The sequence below is a fragment of the Cervus elaphus genome, chromosome 23, assembly GCF_910594005.1.
Source record: "Cervus elaphus chromosome 23, mCerEla1.1, whole genome shotgun sequence".
Taxonomy (NCBI): domain Eukaryota; kingdom Metazoa; phylum Chordata; class Mammalia; order Artiodactyla; family Cervidae; genus Cervus; species Cervus elaphus.
The window spans coordinates 31377739-31398481 of record NC_057837.1 but is presented as its reverse complement, the minus strand read 5'-3'; the positions used below and the strand labels follow the sequence as shown (position 1 = coordinate 31398481).

Below are 20743 nucleotides of genomic sequence, written 5' to 3'. Positions count from 1 at the left end.
CCGAGGGGGGGTAAAAAATCCCACATTGTCAGAGTAATGCCAAACTCTCTTTGAGTGGGATGAGCAGAGCAGATGCCGCAATGAGATGCCAAAGCGGCTCCCCTTCCTCTGCGCCTTGGGTGCCTATAAATTGCTCCGGCGCGCGTTTGTCAGCCTCCTCTTCTCCTGGCAGGTGGTACCCAGGCAGAATTCTGCGTTCAGTCTCTCTCTCGCTCCGCTCCCGGCCGTGAGGCGCTCGCCACTGCTCGCCAGCTCCTCCGATCCAGCCCGGAGCCTCTCGGAGCCGCTGCCGGTGCCCAGCGCCGCTGCTCCGCTCACCCGGAGGGCGCCGGGCCCGAGCTTGTGCGGCCGGTGCGTGGGGTTTTGGGGATGCGCATCTATTAGAGTTCTGGTGGTTGCCGAGGAGGGGAAAAAAAAAAAAGAAAGAGAAAAGGCAGGAGAAGGGCGATCCCAGCGAGCGAAAGAAGAGAAGGAGGCAGAAAAAGGCAACTTCAGACGGAAAGTTGGTGCGAACTGGCGCAGTCGGCAAAAACGGAAAAGTCGATCGCAGGCGGCGGCATAAAAGTGTGAGCGGCCCGGGCGAGCGCGGGAGGCGGTGGCTGCTCTGCGCTCAGGGCGGCCGCGCCGGCGCCCAGGCAGCCACAGGTGCGAGGGGCTCGCGGGAGGCGAGAGGGCGCCCTGCGCACCCCTCCCCCTGCCCCCACCCCCACCCGCACCCCCAGCTCGGGACTTCAGCTCAAGTCACTTGGCGTCCGAGCTCCCTCCCCAGCCGCAGCCTCAGCTGGGGGGAGAGCCAGAGCCCGCGAGGAGCGGCCGGCGCGCGCCCGCCCAGGGGACTTGGGGTTCGCAGGGGGTTGTTTTCGGCTCTGAGGAGGTCCCCGCCCAACCTTCAAAATTTTGTCCAAAAGCAGACAAGAGGATCGCCCCGCGCTGAGCCGGCTGGTGGGCAGCAGGAGGCGCCTGATTGCAGCCGGGGCGCTGGGGGTGGTGATGGTGCTGCTGCTGGTGATCCTCATCCCGGTGCTGGTGAGCTCGGCCGGCACGTCGGCGCACTACGAGATGCTGGGCACTTGCCGCATGGTCTGCGACCCCTACGGGGGCACCAAGGCGCCCAGCACGGCCGCCACGCCCGACCGCGGCCTCATGCAGTCCCTGCCCACCTTCATCCAGGGCCCCAAAGGCGAGGCCGGCAGGCCGGGGAAGGCGGGCCCGCGGGGGCCCCCGGGTGAGCCCGGGCCGCCGGGCCCCGTGGGCCCCCCGGGCGAGAAGGGCGAGCCCGGCCGCCAAGGCCTGCCGGGCCCGCCGGGGGCGCCGGGCCTGAACGCGGCCGGGGCCATCAGCGCCGCCACCTACAGCACGGTGCCCAAGATCGCCTTCTACGCCGGCCTCAAGCGGCAGCATGAAGGCTACGAGGTGCTCAAGTTCGACGACGTGGTCACCAACCTCGGGAACCACTACGATCCCACCACGGGCAAGTTCACCTGCTCCATCCCGGGTATCTACTTCTTCACCTACCACGTCCTGATGCGAGGAGGGGATGGCACCAGCATGTGGGCTGATCTCTGCAAAAACAACCAGGTGAGAGCAGGCGGAGGGCGGGGAGGGCGCGCGGGAAGGTGCAGGCGAGAGGGAGGAGACCCCGGAAATGGGGGGTGGGAGCCCGCGGAGGAAGGGCGCGGCAGCTGCCGCTCCCGGGAGCTGCGAGAGAGGGGGGACGCTGTCCCCACCCTGGGGAGGCGGGGGTCGTACGCCGAAGAGCGCCCGGCGGCCTGGCGAGGGTGGCTCCCGAGCCCGGGCACCTGCGCTCGGTGCGCGCGCCCCTAAGAAACGGGAAGCAGGATTCGGTCCGGGACAGTTCGTGCACCTCGGGCAGTCCCGGAGGAGAAAGCGACCCCCCGGCTGTGGGATGCTCATCAGCGTGGGGTCACTGTCAGATTTTGCCAGGAATTGGGAGGGCTGGGGGAGCCAGAAGTGGGCGTGCCAGCGTGACAAACGCGAGGGAGAAAGACCTGGGCCCAAAGGGAAAAATAGAAGGGGTGCGGAGGAGTGAGTCCGAGCGGAGGGCGCACCCGGGGCCAAGACAGGACCACGGGATCCGCGGTCGCCAGGCCCGGATAAACTCACAAGTAGTCAAATTCGAGATGCAAAAACTCTGGCTTAGATTTCAGCTGAAGAAGGGGGAGAGACAATGAGTGCTGCTAACAAAAGGAAAAGTTGAGAATCCTGGGTTTGTGCCATAAAACACGCTCCCAAACACAGCCCAAACTCCACTGGCTGGAGCCGGAGGACGCACAGGCGGGTGGTCGGGAATCTGGCGGCCAAACCCTACCCCGGGGCAATGAGCCTCCCTGCCAGGGAGCCCCAGGGCACCTTCGTGAGGGTCTCTCCCCCAGCCTTTCCCTTACAAGCAGCGGTGGCCTTGGCCTGGACTATGAAATAGCCTCAGGTTAGCCCCCTGCTAGGCGACTTGCTCCCCTGAGCCAAGCCGTTGCGCGCTGCTCGAAGGGCCACTGGTCTGCGGTGTTAGGCTGGGGCCACTTTCTCGTTGCCTTGAGAAATTCGCGGTCATTGCAAAACCGAAGTGTGTCTGATCTCTTAGTCAGGGGAGGAAAATCATATTTGTATCTACCTCAAAGTGTAATCAGACCCTCTGCACACGGTAAATCAGCAGCCGCTGGGGGAGGCCTTGCAGCCTGCAGTCTCGGCTGAGTTCTTGGGTTTAACTTTGCTTCTCGGGTGGCACAGAGTCCCCCTCCACCCCGCTCCGCATGACCCTGCGAGGGCCAGCTGTGATGTAACAAGGATTCTCAGGCTTCAGGTCGCTTGTCCCTTGAATTGAGACCTTCCTCGCTATAACCCTGGTTTCTGTTCAGCTACATTAAGGCAGAATTTATTCCAAACACCCAATTCACAGTGTCAGAATTCTTCCAAAGTGAAACACAAATGCTCTAAATAAATAAGAGAGAGGTTATCCTGTCCATTCTCTTTCCTATCATCCCTCACTTGTAAAGGAATTCAGAAGTAAATGGTTTAAGGGACCCTAAGGTCAGATAGAACAAAAAAGAGGAAAAATGGCCACCAGGAGGCACTGACAGGGTTGTTTGTTATAGTTATTATGCATGAAAATAATATTAAGATAAATAAAAATTATTCACAGAGCAGTGGCTTCCTTATAGGTAAATGGCGAAAAAGGGCATGACTCATTGTACCAAAATAGAGCTACTGTGTCACCCCAACAAAATGATTTGTGAACAGCCCCTCAGTAGGCAGTGATGAGGCACCCATTTATTTACAATTTGGCTGCCTTCTGACTCAAAGATTAAGTCTAGCAAATACTGTCAGGCTGAAGAGATTGTTTTTAGAGGTATTAATTCAAATTTAAAAAAAAAAGACTCAAGTTGTTTCAGCCAGAGTATAAAAACACACATCTTTAAGTCTCTGGAAATTGCAATTGCATGAAAAGCCAGGGAGCAATACATTTAAATTAGCTTAAATGTTGACTGTGAGGCCAGATTTAGATTCCAGGAAAACCATGCCATATATGTGTTCCATGTGCATTTTGTTTTTTAAAATTATTTCATTGTTTGGAGTGTAGAAGGGTTCTTTGTATCATCCTAGGATATGCATTCTGTGAGGATCAGGGAAAAAAAAAAGGGCAAAACAGCTGACCTGATAATGTATAATGCTTTTCATTGGCATTATTAAGCTGCTGCTTCTATAAAAGGTGAGCAACAAGTTATTCAGAAAAACAAATACCGTAGCAAAGAATATATTTTCGAATTCAGCAAGGACTGTTTTGCAAAATGGTTATTACAATATTAGTGTTAAGAAATTCTATCTACAGAGTAGAACTATTTTGTAAAGTCTGGTCTGCAGGCATTACAAATGACAAATCTTACAAAATCTTTTTTTTAATTAACATTAAAGAAAGAGTTGATCCTTGATTTTCAATTTTACTCTTGTCTGATCACTTCTTAGACAGCAGTTCCCTCTTCTGAGCTGACCTAATTTGTTTTCATAAAACAGAAACTCAAGAGATCCGTGTCAGCGTAATGTTCTATGGATTAAGTAGATTTGAGAAGCACAAAAAATTAAACTAAAAAAGCAGTTCACTCTAGGATAGAGGAATGCCTCTGGACCGTAACTATATGAGAACCATTTTATTTATGCTTTGTGTTTGAATGCAGAATCACAGATGGAAGCATCAAGGGCCAGTAAATTAACCTGATGCACCACTTAACCTTTTGTTTATGATTCCACAGAAGTACAATGAAAATGAAATTATGAGAGCATCAGTAGCGATTAATTAAATTAGCAAATGTTACCATAAATATCGTCTCTAATGATAAACCCTCACTAATAAGATAATGCTAAGGCAACATAACCTATCATATCCTCACAAACAGAGAACTAAAAGGATCATGATTCTCATATTCCCCATGAAACCATCAACCTAAATTTAATCTCACCATGTGTTAAAAGCCCATGACAGTGCATATTAAAGGCAAAAGTTGGACTCAAATAGCTTTAACAGAGACAGGAATTTTTTAAGTTTGTATACTTTTAGCAGGAAACCTGAATAAAAAATATAGCTATTTGAATCCAGTCACTTTAATACCACTATAATAAGCTACTCTAATTTTCTAGAAAGAAAAAAAAAGCTACTGTAATAAAAAATAAAACTGGCTTAAGATTAGAACTATAAAATAATTAAAGATCCATTTTTACTCTAAGAATTTATTAGTCATGCCACCAGTAAATATGAGATATATTGGAAATAATGGACAGTTGTGGGCTGGTATTAATTTATTAGCAAGATTCATGAAATATCAAATTAATTATCTTTTTAGGGGCTGTGAAACATGCACTTAAGATCAGCAGAATCTAAATAGTTAACTTATAAGATGAAAAGATATTAGAGTGCATTTAGGTAGAGATGGGTATATGGGGCAAAGAAAAGAATGCACCAACCTTTCAGAGAAAATGCTGAAATCAGTGTACATTTTGGAACCTGAAAATAGTCTTCAGGGTAGATATATTACTTTCCTCAATAATTTGATGGCTTAAAGGAAGAATTGTTGGAAGTTACTGGGCTGGATACTAGAGCTTGAAATTTCAAGTTCTATTATACCTTTATAGTATGATCAGGTGAGCAGGCATACAAAAATCATGCAAAGTACACTAGAATATGGCACGTATTTAATTGGGAGAGTATTATGGTACAGTACAGGTTAAAATCTTTGAGAATCACTTTCATTAAAAAGCAATCACACTGGCTTTATCCAACAAAGGAAGTGAAAACTGTAAGGGTAACCTTCCAGTCTGTGGAATCACCCTAATGCATTTGCAGATTTTCATGGTAACACCTACTGAATAAAAATGGTAACATTTATATGGGCTTGTGGTTAGACCCCATAATGCAATAGAATAAAAATTGCATTATATATGTGTTTAAGACTGTTATCTCTAAATCAACTGATTTTGATAATCCCAGTTCTCAAATGCCCTCATGTAGAAAACAGTGTTAAAGCACAATACCCATAGAATTTCATACTAAATACCTAAAGCACTAAATAAAAATGTGTGGTGATTATTAGGTGAGAAACCTATTATAGATTGATAACTCACGTATTACTAATATGACTAGCAATTATTTTGTATTTTAATTTTTCTCACTCATTAAAAATCTACACATTAAAAAAAAAAAATCAAGTCCCTAAGAATGCTGTCCTCCTTGTAGATTATTTTCCCCTGGGAAAGTAATGACTAGATGAAATTAGTGAATCAAAGCATCCAACTCCTATAATTTAATGGATTAATTCCTAAGAAATATTATGACATTAAGTTGTATTTTTATTAATGTTCAAAATAGATCACTTCACTAAATTGGTGTATACATTTGAATCAGTGCTTCTCAGCATAATTATATATTGCTTTCATTATATTAGTGTCAATTAGCACACTGTTAAATGATTCTAAATCTTTAAGCCCCTTTCTCCTTTTGCCATATGATATCCAGAAAGAAATGCTTAAAATACTACTCGAATTACAAGTTCAGCAGTGTCAAAGAGCCTTCTCCTTTTTTAACATTTCAGCATTACTGTGAGAACATACCACATGAAAATTTAATTTGAAAACCTATCATTTAAATTTTGAAAGAAAGGAATGGAAATGCTTGACTTATGTCTCATTTCTCTCATTTTGCCAAGTGATAAAATCCCACAAATTGCACCCCAAGTCATGCATTATTACACAGTACAGGTTTACAAAACCACTAAATCACTCACTGTGTTATTTGGGGAAATATCATTACAGTGGAATAGAAACAAGCCACAAAGTAGATGTTTTACTGAAATAAATCAAGTACAAGTCTGCCTATTGAAAAAAATGTTTTCTAAGGTAGACTCAAAATACAACTAAATGAATGTGAAGCCTAATTGGAGTTGAGAATGTGACAGAATGTCCATATTACTTGATCTGATGGGGAACTGGACTGTTTGCAAGTGTCTGTCAGCTCTCTAATGAGATCACAGGCTCAACCTGAGTGGATTATAAGCAAAGTTCCATCCTCAGAGCAAACCACACATTTAGAATCACCTAAATATAAAAGGGTATTCCATGAGAGCATTCAAAAATTCTAGAAATTTTAGAGACATCAAATCATAGAAATGTTGTTCCTTCTGTAAGTTTTAGATGTATTAAAATTAAATAGTTTTAAGTGCACACAACTAAGTGATAAAAAGGCACAAATAGAAGTAAGAGCTATGAAAACTTTTAAACCAAAGATGTTTGATTCGGGTACAGGGGCTTTTCCTTGAATTAGATTTTGAAAGCCCCAAATCAAAAAGATTTCTTCTTCTTTTTTTCTTTCTGTATAGTAGAGTTAGAGGAGTCAGATTTCTCTGAGTCTGTACATACCATGGATCTCAATTTTCTAATAATCAGAGGGACCAACTGAAGTTTGGTTTGAACTTCTGTACTCATAGACAACTGGTTAGAATACTGCTGCTTGGTTTAAATTAAAATGCAAAAAACAATGGCCATTTCAGGAAGTGATTGGGCATAGAGATACAAGGAGTTAGAAAAGTCCTGATTTAGGAAGAAAAGAGATTGATATGCATTGTTTACCACATATAGTTTTTTTAAAAAAAAGACTGCTACCGTGACCCTCAGAAAAGCGCTATTTTCCAGTAGCGTAGTTGAAACCGTTGCAAAGATATCCTCATAAAGCCCCGAGGCCAAGGTGGACTTGGCTGTGCTAAATTCAGGGCCCTGACGGCCAGTCTATTTATGGTGCTGTGTGAATGGCAAAAAAAAAAAAAAAAAAGAAAGAAGGAAAGATAGAAAGAAAAGAAAAGACAAAGAAAAGAAGATCTCTTTTGCAGATTCTAATTCTTGTCTGTTTCACACAGGTGCGCGCCAGCGCGATTGCCCAAGACGCGGATCAGAATTACGACTACGCGAGTAACAGCGTGGTTCTTCACCTGGAGCCAGGGGACGAAGTCTACATCAAGTTAGATGGCGGGAAAGCCCACGGAGGCAACAACAACAAATACAGCACATTTTCTGGATTTATTATTTATGCTGACTGATCGTGCAAAAACTAAGCTTCTTGCTCTGAGTTCAGACCTTGGATTCATGTGGCTAACGTCAGTGAACCGAGGACCCCGGGGGATGCCGGATGCGGGGCACCTCAGCTGTGTATATGATGTGGGGGATTCAAATGCTACCTGACTCACATCTGTGTACTCAGAACATGATGTAAAAAAAATATATATTAAAATCAAGATAAGCAGATGTGTGATCCACTACCGCCAAAGCAAATAACTCCTTATTGTTAGTGTCCGTGTGAATGAAGTCCTATATATAGATCACAAATTTTTATAGAAAAATCTAAGACACTGAATTATTTCTTCGATATATATGATACTTTGGTGTACTGTGATCTCGCTGCTTTTATCCATATGTCGGCTTTGGTTCCTGTGAGTTTATCTGCTAATTATGAAACTCGGGGTCCATTTACAGTGTGGGGAAGAATGACTTTTACCCTGCAGGAGAGGGTCTCATTGACACAATGCTGCTTTGTCCCCAAAGAAATCGTTTGCCTTGTATTCTTGTTAACTTTAGCTTAGACCTGGGAATGATTCAACTTCAAGCCTTAACCTGGAATTTTCTGGATTTGAGGGAATTCCCAAGCCTATGGTCATTTTCCACATTTCCTTTAACTTAGGAATCTTCTTTTCTTTTTGGGTGATAGTCCTTAAAAATAGAGATTGAACTTGTATCATAGGATTACCCTCTAAGTGTGTAAACGTGTAATTATGTATGGTATTTAGAAAAATCCCCTGTGTCCGGTTTGTCAGTAGAATGTGTTTAGGTTTACTTGGACAAGTCAGAGAAATTTATTCTTTGGTGTTAAATCAGACAGAGGCTTTCGCCTTCTCTGAAACAAAAGATTATTCATAACCCAATGCACATAGGTTTAATTTGCACTGCTGCATGCCTCACCGAGGGGACACTAAATAAGGCCTTCAAATAGTTACAACAGGTCATGGCCTGAGGTTATTTCAAAACAAACCATTTCACATATAACCAATGTGACAACAAAGTGTATATATTTTATACAAATACCTGCTACATATATATATGTGTATGTATATATATATATGTTAGATGAAATATAATATATATGGCTTCAGACCATAGGTACAGTGGCTGTATAGACCCAAAAATTTAATTAAAAAATATGTACATGTAGGCACAAACACAAACATGCATAAATTACTTATTTTGGATTGAAATATATTTTGGAAGACAAAAATATATGGAGTAGCAAAATCATTCAGATGACTTCTAAGAGTGATCCAGAAAATTAAATTTTATCAGGTTAAAATGCCCCAGAAATCACGTCTGTAAATTAAGCCTGTGGCTTCTTTATTACCATATGCCAATCAATACTTTCACTGCATTCTGTGACTGTTACTGTTAGGACTGCAGAGATGAAGTAGCTGTCCTTTGCAATGTTTATGAATCATATGCATTTGAATGATCAATTTTTTTCTTTTTTCTCAGGTGGCCTGAAGCTGACAGTAAGGTAGATTTTGAGAGTAGTGCAAATCCTTCCTCTCTGTTTAAAATACACTGCCAAAAGCCATCTCTTTATTCTAAGAAAAAGATTTGAAATGCATGTTGATATATCCTAACTATCAGACTACTTCCACTATTACAATGAAAAATCTGTTCCACTCTCAGTTGCCTTTGAAGACTCTTTGACAACTAGATTTCAAAAACAGAGACTGAAAAATCTGTCTCTTTTACTGGTGAAGGGCATTTGCATTTTTTCATTTAAAGGAATTAGTTTGTTCTCCTGGCTCCTTCCTCTTGGGTGCTTTCTGTTCTAATACACAGAAAGCTTGATCATTCTTGATCCACAGAAATATCTTTTATTTCACGAACCTCAACTTTCCGAATGAGTTACACCTGGTGTTCCCATCTGAAGGTGCTGTTTGCTTGGTTTAAATGCCTTGGTCTGAGTAACTCTCATGATTTACATGATTAGCAACACTTAGCCACTTTATCAAGACTAATGACTAACTCTATTTGGCCTTTCTAATATGTAAGATAAATCATAAAGGAGTTGCAGTAGATTTTATTTCCATTTAACAATATGTATTTATCGAAGAGGAATTAGCAGTAAGGGTCTGGAGACTTTTCTTTTTTAGGTAGCAAATAGTATAGTGAAGGATTCAACCAAAAGATTAGTTTATAAACATCAGTATACATCAACTAAGAGTTTCAAAAAATGTTTTATTTACACTAAACATCAGGTCTGGGTACCTTTTTAAAATTTGACTCTAGAATCAGACTGTCATTTCTAATAGATCTGACCTTTTCTTCAGATAAATAAGCATTATTTTCTGTTCAGGCCCAAGGAAAGACAAATGAAAGGTAAAGAAAATAAAGGGAATATATATATATAAGGCAAACATTTCTCTTTTTTTGCATTCTATATTATTAATTAATTAAATTGTGGCCTTTGTTATAAATGTAATGATTCATTAAACTATATTATGTAATATATTTTGACTTTTATGATTGAATTTTTATAATAGAATACTATGCTGTGTGTTCATATCCCCTTATATAAATTTTTCAAATCACAAGAAAATATAGGAAAACTGGATACCAGAAAGGCACAGGCAACAAAAGTGATTTATTTTAAGTATATGAAGATAGGTGAACAGATATAATTAACCTTCCACAATATTTTTACTGTTGTGAATTGGTTATTGTATTACAGTATCCTTAAAATAAATGTCTCAAAATTTAGCTTCCTTTGCTGCAGAAGCTATTTTAAAGTGGGATATTATTCATTAAGCATTAATTAAAGAACAGCAGGATAATTAGTAGAATCATCAATATTACAAGAAACATTAGATTGCTCCAGAAGGGGGTAATTTAACTAAAAACAGTTTAAATTTTCTCAAGGAGTGCTGCTGATGGATTAAAGAAAACAAAACAAAAGGAAGCAAAACTCCACTCAGGGGAGCTAAACTGTAAATCATCATTTGGAAATGGCTACTTTTGTATTTATTTTGTGAAGGAAAAACAATAGGGCTTAATTAGGCTCTGCAACTCCCTAAAGGTACAGATGTAATAGCCAGTTTCTGGGAAGGCAAAAGTCTTCTACTTCGCATAAAAAGGAAATATTCTGTCATTAGTCCTCTGTGGCTCTGATTAATATCTCACAGTGGGTTTGAAATCACTCTCTGTTCCCTGGCAAGCTTTACACTCAAGGTGCGAATTCGTAACAACCATCCTATTTGAAAGTTAGCCATTGCTTGGGGTTCTCGATCAGAATCTTATCAAGTGCACCCTCTGTTATCCCCCTCAGCAACATTTTAGGAACAATGTTGGTGAGGATATGGGAATAGCCGTGACCTCCATATTTCGTCAGCCGATTCTTTGTATGTATGTCGTGTGCCATCAGAATTCGATCCTCGTAGCCCTCATCCACCAGAAGTCTCACCCTGTGAAAAAAATGGTAATTCATTATATGGCACTGGTTTCACGTTTACGACATTCAGAATGCTTTAAACTTTTTCCTACTCATAAACCTATTGTGTTGTAAAGATACCATCTTCCATTGTGAAGACACCCTTAATAAATATTGTGTGGTGATGCCAAAGATATTATCCTGTCATACTAGGAAGAGGATCTTTATTCCATGCACACAGAAATTCCTAGCCTGTGATATTTATGATGATGCCTGGCAAGCCTGCATTAAAGATAGCTTCTAATCAGATGTGCTAGTTTGAATAAATGGCCACTTTAGCATTTCATTAAATAACTTTATCCTGAATTTGTATCCAGCTCTCCATTCTAAAATACCTCACTTAGTGAACCCATTATTCAGATCTCAGTCTCCCTGTCTCTCCTATTTTTGTTTTCTAACAAGTAAAATCAATGACTATTTGGGATTAAAATAGCATAACGATAGGAATCTTCCTACAAGTAAAATGTTCTGAAACTAAAATTAGTTGGTTTTAAAATGAAGGGCATGTGATGCAGTAGACATCTTTAAAAAATATTTATTTATTATTTATTTGGCTGCACTGGGTCTTAATTGTAGCATGTAGGATCTTTAGTTGTGGCATGGGGGATCTAGATTCCTGACCAGGGATCAAACCTGGGCCTCCTGCATTGGGAACACGGAGTCTTAGCCCCTGGACCAGGGAAATCCCTTGGTTGTCATTTTTCTAAATTAATTTTATTGAAGTAGAGTTGATTTACAATTTGTGTTACAATTTGTGTTCATTTCTGCTGTATAGCAAAGTGACTCCGTTATACATATATATTCTTTTCCACATTCTTTTCCATGATGGTTTATCACAGGATATTGAGTATAGTTCCCTGCGTTACACAGCAGGCCTTGTTGTTTATCCATCCTGTTTCTAAAAGCTTGCATATCTGCTAATCCCAAACTCCCAGTCCTCCCTTGCCCGAACTCCCCTCCCCTTGGCAACCGCCAGTCTGTTCTCGATGTCTGTGAGTCTGTTTCTGTTTTGGAGCTATAGTTCATTCGTGTCATATTTTAGATCAATCGTCATTTTTAAAAGGTCAGTTTCAGTCCCTCTGTGTTAGTCCTTTTGAAGCTGATGGGTATTTTTGCTCTGTAGTAGTGTGGGAGCATTGGATTAAATTGACCAATAAAAATTTACTCTGTCTCCCTTCTATGTCGATGAGATTGCTATAAATAATGGACTGTTCCTTTAAATTTATAGTCAGTGAACTATAGAAGGCTTCCTGCCTATTGTCTAAACATCTAATCCTGTTTGCTTTAAGTGCTGTAATCCGTAGTGTGAGTCAGTCCCCTCGTGACAGCCACCATCTGTGGATGTCTGGACGCTGGGCAGTGTCTGCCGTGACTTCCATGGGTCTCTGATGGCAGGACATGCAGCTTGGAGACCCTGGCTGTTCTCTGACCTTTTCTATATTTTCTTGTTGGCCCCTAAATTCCCCAATGGATCTAGATAGATGGGCAGCACTTTCCTCCAAGGGCTAATTATTTGAAAGGTATCCTTTTTGCTTCAATAGTACTTCTTGGCATTCTAGTGCATGAGTCATATTTAATGAATACTACAGTAAGCAAAGGGTTTCCCTGGTGGCTCAGTGGTAAAGAATCTGCCTGCTAGTACAGGAGATGGGGGTTTGATCCCTGGTCTCAGAAGATCCCCTGGAGAAGGAGATGGCAACCCACTTTAGTATTCTTGCTTGGAAAATCCCATGGCTCCATGCCAGGAGCCTGGCAGGCTAGAGTCCATTGGGTCTCAAAAGAGTCAGACATGACTTAAAAACTAAACAACAACAACGGTAAGCAAAATGTGGGTCGCCACAACAACACACTTGAACACAAAGCTTTGCCTTCTGCGAAAGTGCATTTTATTTTATTCTTATTAATTCTTACTGGAGTATAGTAGCTTTATAAGGCTGTGTTAGTTTCTGTTGTACAGAAAAGTGAACCAGCCACGTGTATACATATCTCCCCTCTTTTTTGGATTTCCTTCCCAGTTAGGTCGCCACAGAGCTTTCAGTACGGTTCCCTGAGCGATACTGTAGGTTCTCATTAGTTACCTATTCTATATGAGAACATACATTTTAAAATAAATTATACTTAAAGGGATGCCAGAAAAGAGCCAACCTGGGTGTTTCGTCTAGAAATCTTCAGTCATACCACATGTACCCCAAGTGTGTCCTAAAAATACTTGGGAGCGTTATCTGTGCCACCATCATTATTTGCTTCTTTATTTTTTATTGAAGGACAGTTGATGTACAATGGTATGTAAGTTACAGGTATACAGTACAGTGATTCACAAGTTTTAAAGGTTATACTCTGAGTATAGTTACTATAAAATATTGACTATATTCCCTTCATTGTACAATATATCCTTGTAGCTTATTTTATAGCTAATATTTGTACCTCTTAATCCCCCACCTCTGTATTCCATATACCCTCACCTCCCCCCATATAGGGGTAGGACATTGGTTTGTTGGTCTTTAAAATTTGTATAATGTCCAAAAGTTCTGATCTAAAGTTGCTTTTGGAACAACCTCTCTTTAAAGGAATTATCTAAGACAGCAATATCATCATTTATGAAGGAAGAGAAATATTTCACAGATGCATGCATAATGCTGAAACTTAGGGTGACAAACCCTGATCCACAATTAAAAAGGAATTTCCCATTACAGGAAATTTTAAGGTATACTTTCCCCCATGTATTTTCTGAGCGTTTCTCAACATTTTTGTCTCTTTTCCTTGTCTGTGAAAAAATGATATCTTATTACTTACAGAGGCATATCATATAGATAAACAGATACCTGTAAGAGGCCTGAGTCATATCCTGGAACACAAAGTTACTAAATTTCGCAGTAGCAAGGAAAGATACTCATTTGAAAATAGGAACTGTTAGAACTCAGTAAGTCAAGAAACTGAAGACTAGTTATCTCATGAGAAAGAGAATGTTCTGGTTCTAGAAACATAATTTTATCTTGACTATCAAGAAAGCTGCCTGGTTGCTCCTAAAATAAGGGATCATCTCACATGCTGTGCCATTGTGTAGAAGAACAGTAGTTAGAGAGAGGCTGCCAGAAGGAAGGAACCACTACAGATGAGAAGACAAAAAATCACAGTAATTATAGAAATACAAATGAGTTAGTGTTTTGCAAACAAATATTAGAGAGAGACTACAAAGTGTGAAAAGGCAGAGATATAATAAGATTTGAGAAATGGAGCAGAAGATTGAAAACAGGTGTTAGACACAGAATTTCTGGTGCTGAAAACCAGAGGTAGGCAGAAGCATGCTTCTCTGTTCACTTCAAAGCTTTACGATTCTTGAAGCTCGGAGAAGGACTGCTGATGAGGGCTGAAAACCAAGCACCCAAGAGATGGGGACAAGGGAATAAACTAGGGCGCACACAACCCAAAAGGTCATTTAATAATCACCATGAGCTGTACTGGAGTCCAGTGACTTAATGCGTGGCTTTTTTAAAATTAATTTTTGGTGGAGTATAATTGCTTTACAATGTATTAATTTCTACTGTACAGCAAAGCAAATCAACCATACTTGTACATTCATCCCCTCTTTTTGGACTTCCTTCCCACTTAGGTTACCACAGAGCATTGGGTAGAATTCCATGTGCTATACAGTAGGGTCTCGTTATTTATCTATTTTATGCATAGTAATGTACGTACGTCAATCCCGATCTCCCACTTCATGCCATCCTCCCTTCCCCCCTTGGTGTTCATACATTTGTTGTCTAGATCTATGTCTCTATTTCTACTTTACAAATAAGATTATCTATACCATTTTTCTAGATTTCACATGTATGTGTTAATACATGATGTTTGTTTTTCTAACTTACTTCACTCTGTATGACTTATAATTTACAGAAGATTAAAGATACATACATATACAGACACATAGATATATACAAACACAGATGTGTATATATACATAAAATTTTTATGTAGTTCCATACATCTAGAATGTTTACATTTGGCACAATGAAAGCTCATATCTCCATCGATATCCCTCTATGGATCCCCTCTTTCATTCCAGAAAGTCTAGGAGCCTTATGCAAAGCATAGGGGTAGAAAAGATACACCTCACTGCCACAAGGGGGCTTTAGAGAAAGGAAGCGAACCCTGGGAGCAAGCTTCCTATTTCCAAGATGAATTGTAAAATAGTGTTTAGGGCATTCATCAGGAAGTCATGATTTTGAGATCATGAAAGATGAGAAAGATCTACCACACAGGCTCATCTTAAATTCCAGAGAATATTCACCTCTGAGTATGGTTCAAGCTAGTACAGTTTGCCAATATTGAATGGTACTTATGGGCAAGTAAATTTAAATTATAAAACAAACAAACAATAAATCTGTTAATCAAAGAATTGGTTTGAGTAGTTGGAAAAAAAAAAGAGACCTAGTGATACTAGTCAGGGCAGTCAAGGCAGTTTAAAGATGTAGAGTGAGTGTCTCATATTTTTGTAACTACCGTGACATTGCTCAACTATCTTTCTCTAATGATATTAAACTGGAAGGTATTTTAATTAATGAGCTCATCAAGGAGGTATGTCAGTTCAAGGGACAGCAGAAGACATGCATGTAAAGATCAACAGCCCAGGGGAAAGACCCTAAAGCTGTTAGACCTTCCCCATACCCCAGTGTACATATGGTCACAGTAGTACATGTGCTGCTCAAGCCTCACGTTTTCTGGACATCACTTCTTTACTCCAATTTGGCTTACTCTTATTCCAACGAGTTTTCTACACTCAAAACACTATTCTGCTTTTGTCATCATGGAGAACTACTTCTCTACTCAACCTTCTGTTTTCCTCCCTGACCACGAGTTGCATCTTTCTAGTTTTTGGCTCACCTTCTTCCATGTTCTGTATTCACTCACTTCATTAAAGCATCCAGGGGTTTACCCCTGTCTGTTACTGATAGATATCTCTCCATCTCTCTCTATACTTTCTTCCCTCTAGCTTGGACCTCATGACCCTCATCTCAACCCTGCCCTTGTCCCCTTTGGATATCAAGCGTGTTCTTCAGACAGAATCCCAACCTTCTCTCTGTCTACATCTATTACTTCTACTCACAAAACCTTTTTGGCCCTACTACCAAAACACAAAACATTTTTTTAGGAAAATAACCACCAAATCATGCAGCTTGGTGCTAATAGACAGTCAAGCAGTAATGATCTCTGGCCTCCACTGGGTCTTCCACACAACATGTCCTGAGTCAGTATCTCTGTCAGTCACTCTCCATCCACTCCCAGCCTTCATCCTTCTATACAAGGTCCTGCCCTGAATCTATTCCTTCCTTCACAGGAGATGACCATGTCTCTTTCACAGGCACTTTCAGATCAAGTGGGACCATCTGTCGTCAGTGTTCTGTTCCTTTCACCAAGACATTGATCGGCACTCACTCCGTTACCTGCCTTGCCTCCTCTCATTTCTATGGAAATAGCATACCTCCTTTTTAAAAAAAATTGGTTTATTTTTAATTGAAGGATAATTGCTTTACAATGTTGTGTTGGTTTCTGCCATACATCAACATGAATCAGCCAGTGCTATTTGCTGCCCAAATTCCATCTCTTTGTCTCCTCAGGAGTCTTGCTCTATATCTCTTATCTGTCCAGATTTTTTTAAGTTAACATTGACTGATCATTTCCATAGTATACCCCAGATACTCACTTAAAAGGTGCATGCTTTATTTCATATAAATTCTATAATAACCCTATAGAATAAACACCAAGTCCCTGGATTCATTCTCTTGGTCTCCTAACAAAACCTTTCTTTGGCCCTGTCTGGTCTTCTTTTTTTTTCATATTTATTTACTTATCTATTTGACTGTGCCGGGTCTTAGTTGTGGCATGCAAATTCTGAGTTGCAACATGTGGGATCTAGTTCTCTGACCAGGAATTGAACTGGGCTCTCTGCAGTGACAGCATGCAGGTTTTAGACACTGGACAAGCAGGGAAGTCCCCTGTCTGTCTTCTAGCTCTAGTCCTGCAACCCTCCTTCACTTTACTACCAAGTTTCTTGAAAGAGTAGCCTCCATATTCTCTGTCTTCTTCCTCACTTTCTAGTCTTTCCTCAAGCCTTTTCTGCCAAGGCTGCACTTACTGACTGTGAAATGAAAACTTACTGATGGTGAAATCCAATGGATACTTTTCCATCTTTATCTCTCTTGGTATCTGCCACTTAGAACAAGGGTTCAAGTCCTTCTGCTTTAAGTATCCTTCTCCACCAACTTCCATAACAATGCATTTCCCTGATATTCTTAATGCTTTGAAGATTTCTCAACCTGTCCTTGAGGGACTGTTTCTGAGTTCATCCCTTAAATGTGGGTGGTCACCAGGGTTCTGTCCTCGTTTGCTTCTTGGAGTGATCTCATTCATTCCCACGCTACTGATTGTCACATGCAAACCAACAATGTCTAGCTGCATGTCCAAGTCTGTCCTGAGCTTCATACCCTTTTCCCATGGCCCCATGGGTAGCAACACTATATTCCCAAACTAAAGTCATCCTGCGGATCCCAAATCTATATCACCTCCCAGGTTCCCTAACTTGGTGCATTCATTCTCCATATCACCAGGTAACCAAGGCAAACCAGGTAACCATCTAGTCTTGATTCTCAAAAATTTCCACTTGAGTGCAGAGAATGACTTCTACAATTATTTGTTTTCCCTCACAAATATTGAACAATTTTGAGAGGTTGGATTTTATATAATGTTTGACGTTATAGCCTTTCAGTTGCAATTACCCCTTTAGTGAATATTTTTAATAAACATTTTAAAAATTCATTGCAGAAGGTTAGGACTTTGGTGTGATCAACCTCAGAAAGAAACAGCTTACTTCATTAGGAATGGAAACAGGGAAATGTCTTTTGTTCTTTTACTGTCAGAGCAGAGATTGAGTATTATCCGTGTTTCTTATCAGCTGCCCATCTGCACTGAACTTCTAAGGCTCTGCTAAGCTTTTGCCTACTTAGATTGACTCATTTTCTCCTTGAAATAATATATAGAGATTTGCCTTCCTGAAACAGCATTGATATATTTTCCCTTGCAAGTCTCTGGTTCCGCCTGCTTATTGTTTTCTGAATCTTTACTAATTCCCACCCAGATATGAAAATCAGGAAGAAATGGTAAGAGGAAATGCTGTGAGAGATTTCATCATATTTACCTTTTAATTCTTTTATTATCATTGGGCATGTCAATATCTGGGTTGAACTGATAATGAAAAAGTTCAGTACCAAAGAGATCGTATTCCAAGTAACAGCCAAGCTGAGCAAACTCCAGTAGTTCCTTCTTATCAAGGATAGTCCTAGAGACAAGAAGACATACATATTGTTACTATCAAGACCATGTTTTCCACACATACAGATTAAAGTGTTAAGCACACTATGTACTGGAATATAGTTGAAATCAAGTAAAAGAATTTTGGAGTTGGCTTTTAGGATGTGACTATAAAATATTCAGTTCAATTGTTACTAGAAATTAGGAAAAGTGAAGTAAAAGTGCTAGTTGCTCAGTTGTGTCCAACCCTTTGCAACTCAATGGAATGTGACCACCAGGCTCCTCTGTCAATGAAATTCTCCAGGCAAGAATACTGGAGTGGGTTGCCATTCCCTTCTCCAGGGGTCTTCCCAACCCAGGGATTGAATCTGGGTCTCCTGCATTACAGGCAGTTTTTTTCCCACTGTCTGAGCCACCAGGAAAGCCCAGAAATTAGGGAACATTATCATCCAAAAGGGAGTTTTCTCATCTCAAGGACTTCAAAACTATAGAAATTTTAATTATGCTGCCATCTCAAAAACAATGTTTGTAATTCTCTTCCAGAACTGTCTTCAGGGTAGGCTTTATATTCGTTTGAAAAGGGGACTGATGTGAACTATGGAAACTATCAAAAAGGAAATTTGGCCAGGACTGGAGAATTAGGTGAGTAATACTGATCTGCATGAAACATAAAGCCAAGGTAAGGCAACATCACATGATGTTTGTGACGATCGATCATAAAGTGGTTCTAAAATTAATCCCAAAGCCTATGTGAATATCAGTGTAATTTTTTTTGAAAGGGCAATGCTCCTATAGATATTTATGTTCTGGTGTGTTTATTTTTTAAATAGAATTTATTATTTTATGCTAATTTTATGGGTATCTTCTCACTTTAGTAGAGATCATAGCAAAAATATCACTCTTTGTAAGACTATGTAAATGAACGGAAAAGGAGAAAAATAAAGGATAAGTGCAGGCTTCAGACAGAAGAGTCAAGTCTGGAACAAGAGTAGATTATCTCAAGAAATTTAAACTCTAACAGATAAAAAGGATACATAAAGTTAACCCCTGGAATGCAAAAGTAGGAAGTCAAGAGTTACCTGGAATAACAGGCAAATTTGGCCTTGAAGTACAAAATTAAGCAGGGTAAAGGCTAATAGAGTTTTGCCAAGAGAATGCACTGGTCATAGCAAACACCCTCTTCCAACAACACAAGAGAAGACTCTACACATGGACATCACCAGATGGTCAATACTGAAATCAGATTGATTATATTCTTTGTGGCCAGAGATGGAGAAGCTCTATACAGTCAGCAAAAACAAGACCGGGAGCTGACTGTGGCTCAGATAATGAACTCCTTATTGACAAATTCAGACTTCAATTGAAGAAAGTAGGGAAAACCACTAGACCATTCAGGTATGACCTAAATCAAATCCCTTATGATTATACAGTGGAAGTGACAAACAGATTCAAGAGATTAGATCTGATAGACAGAGTGCCTGAAGAACTATGGACAGAAGTTCATGACATTGTATAGGAGGCAGTGATCAAGACGATCCCCAAGAAAAAGAAATGCTAAAAGGTAAAGTGGTTGTCTGAGGAGGTCTTACAAATAGCTGAGAAAAGAAGAGAAGCTAAAGGCAAAGGAGCAAAGAAAAGACATACCCATCTGAACGCAGAATTCCAAAGAATAGCAAGGAGAGAAAAGGATGCCTTCCTCAGTGATCAATGCAAAGAAACAGAGGAAAACAATACAATGGGAAAAACTAGAGATCTCTTCAAGAAAATTAGAGATACCAAAGGAACATTTCATGCAAAGATGGGCTCAGTAAAGGACAAAAATGGTATGGACCTAACAGAAGCAGAAGATATTAAGAAGAGGTAGCAAGAATACACAGAAGAACTATACAAAAAAGATCTTTATGACCCAGATAACCACGAAGGTGTGCTCACTCACCTAGAGCCAGACACCCTGGAATGTGAAGTCAAGTGGGCCTTAGGAAGCATCACTATGAACAAAGCTAGTGGATGTGACAGAATGCCAGTTGAGCTATTTCAAATCCTAAAAGATGATGCTGTGAAAGTGCTGCACTCAATATGCCAACAAATTTGGAAAACTCAGCAGTGGCCACAGAACTGGAAAAGGTCAGTTTTCATTCCAATCCCAAAGAAAGGCAATGCCAAAGAATGCTCAAACTACCGTAAAATTGCACTCATCTCACATGCTAGGAGTGTAATGCTCAAAATTCTCCAAGCCAGGCTTCAACAGTATGTGAACCATGAACTTCCAGATGTTCAAGCTGGATTTAGAAAAGGCAGAGGAACCAGAGATCAAATTGCCAACACCCTTTGGATCATCAAAAAAGATAGAGAATTCCAGAAAAACATCTATTTCTGCTTTAT

At 40.6% G+C, this 20743-nt stretch overlaps 2 protein-coding genes across 3 annotated transcripts in view; one reads left to right on the top strand and one right to left on the bottom strand.

The window, feature by feature from the left end:
* Positions 1–982: 982 nt before the first annotated feature.
* On the top strand, positions 983–10329 carry C1QL3 (complement C1q like 3). Its single transcript, XM_043883893.1, has 2 exons — positions 983–1578; positions 7413–10329. Exons 1-2 carry the CDS (start codon positions 991–993, stop codon positions 7590–7592), a joined length of 768 nt encoding a protein of 255 aa, XP_043739828.1. The 5' UTR covers positions 983–990; the 3' UTR covers positions 7593–10329.
* PTER (phosphotriesterase related) overlaps positions 10184–20743 on the bottom strand; it is a 73738-nt gene continuing 63178 nt past the window's right edge. For both annotated transcript variants that reach the window (XM_043883891.1, XM_043883892.1), the window contains exons 4-5: positions 18249–18389; positions 10184–11030 (exon numbers count right to left, since the gene is read on the bottom strand). In XM_043883891.1, coding sequence (XP_043739826.1) covers positions 10820–11030; positions 18249–18389 — 352 coding nt within the window. In that variant the 3' untranslated portion in view covers positions 10184–10819. The remainder of the gene's footprint in view (positions 11031–18248; positions 18390–20743) is intronic.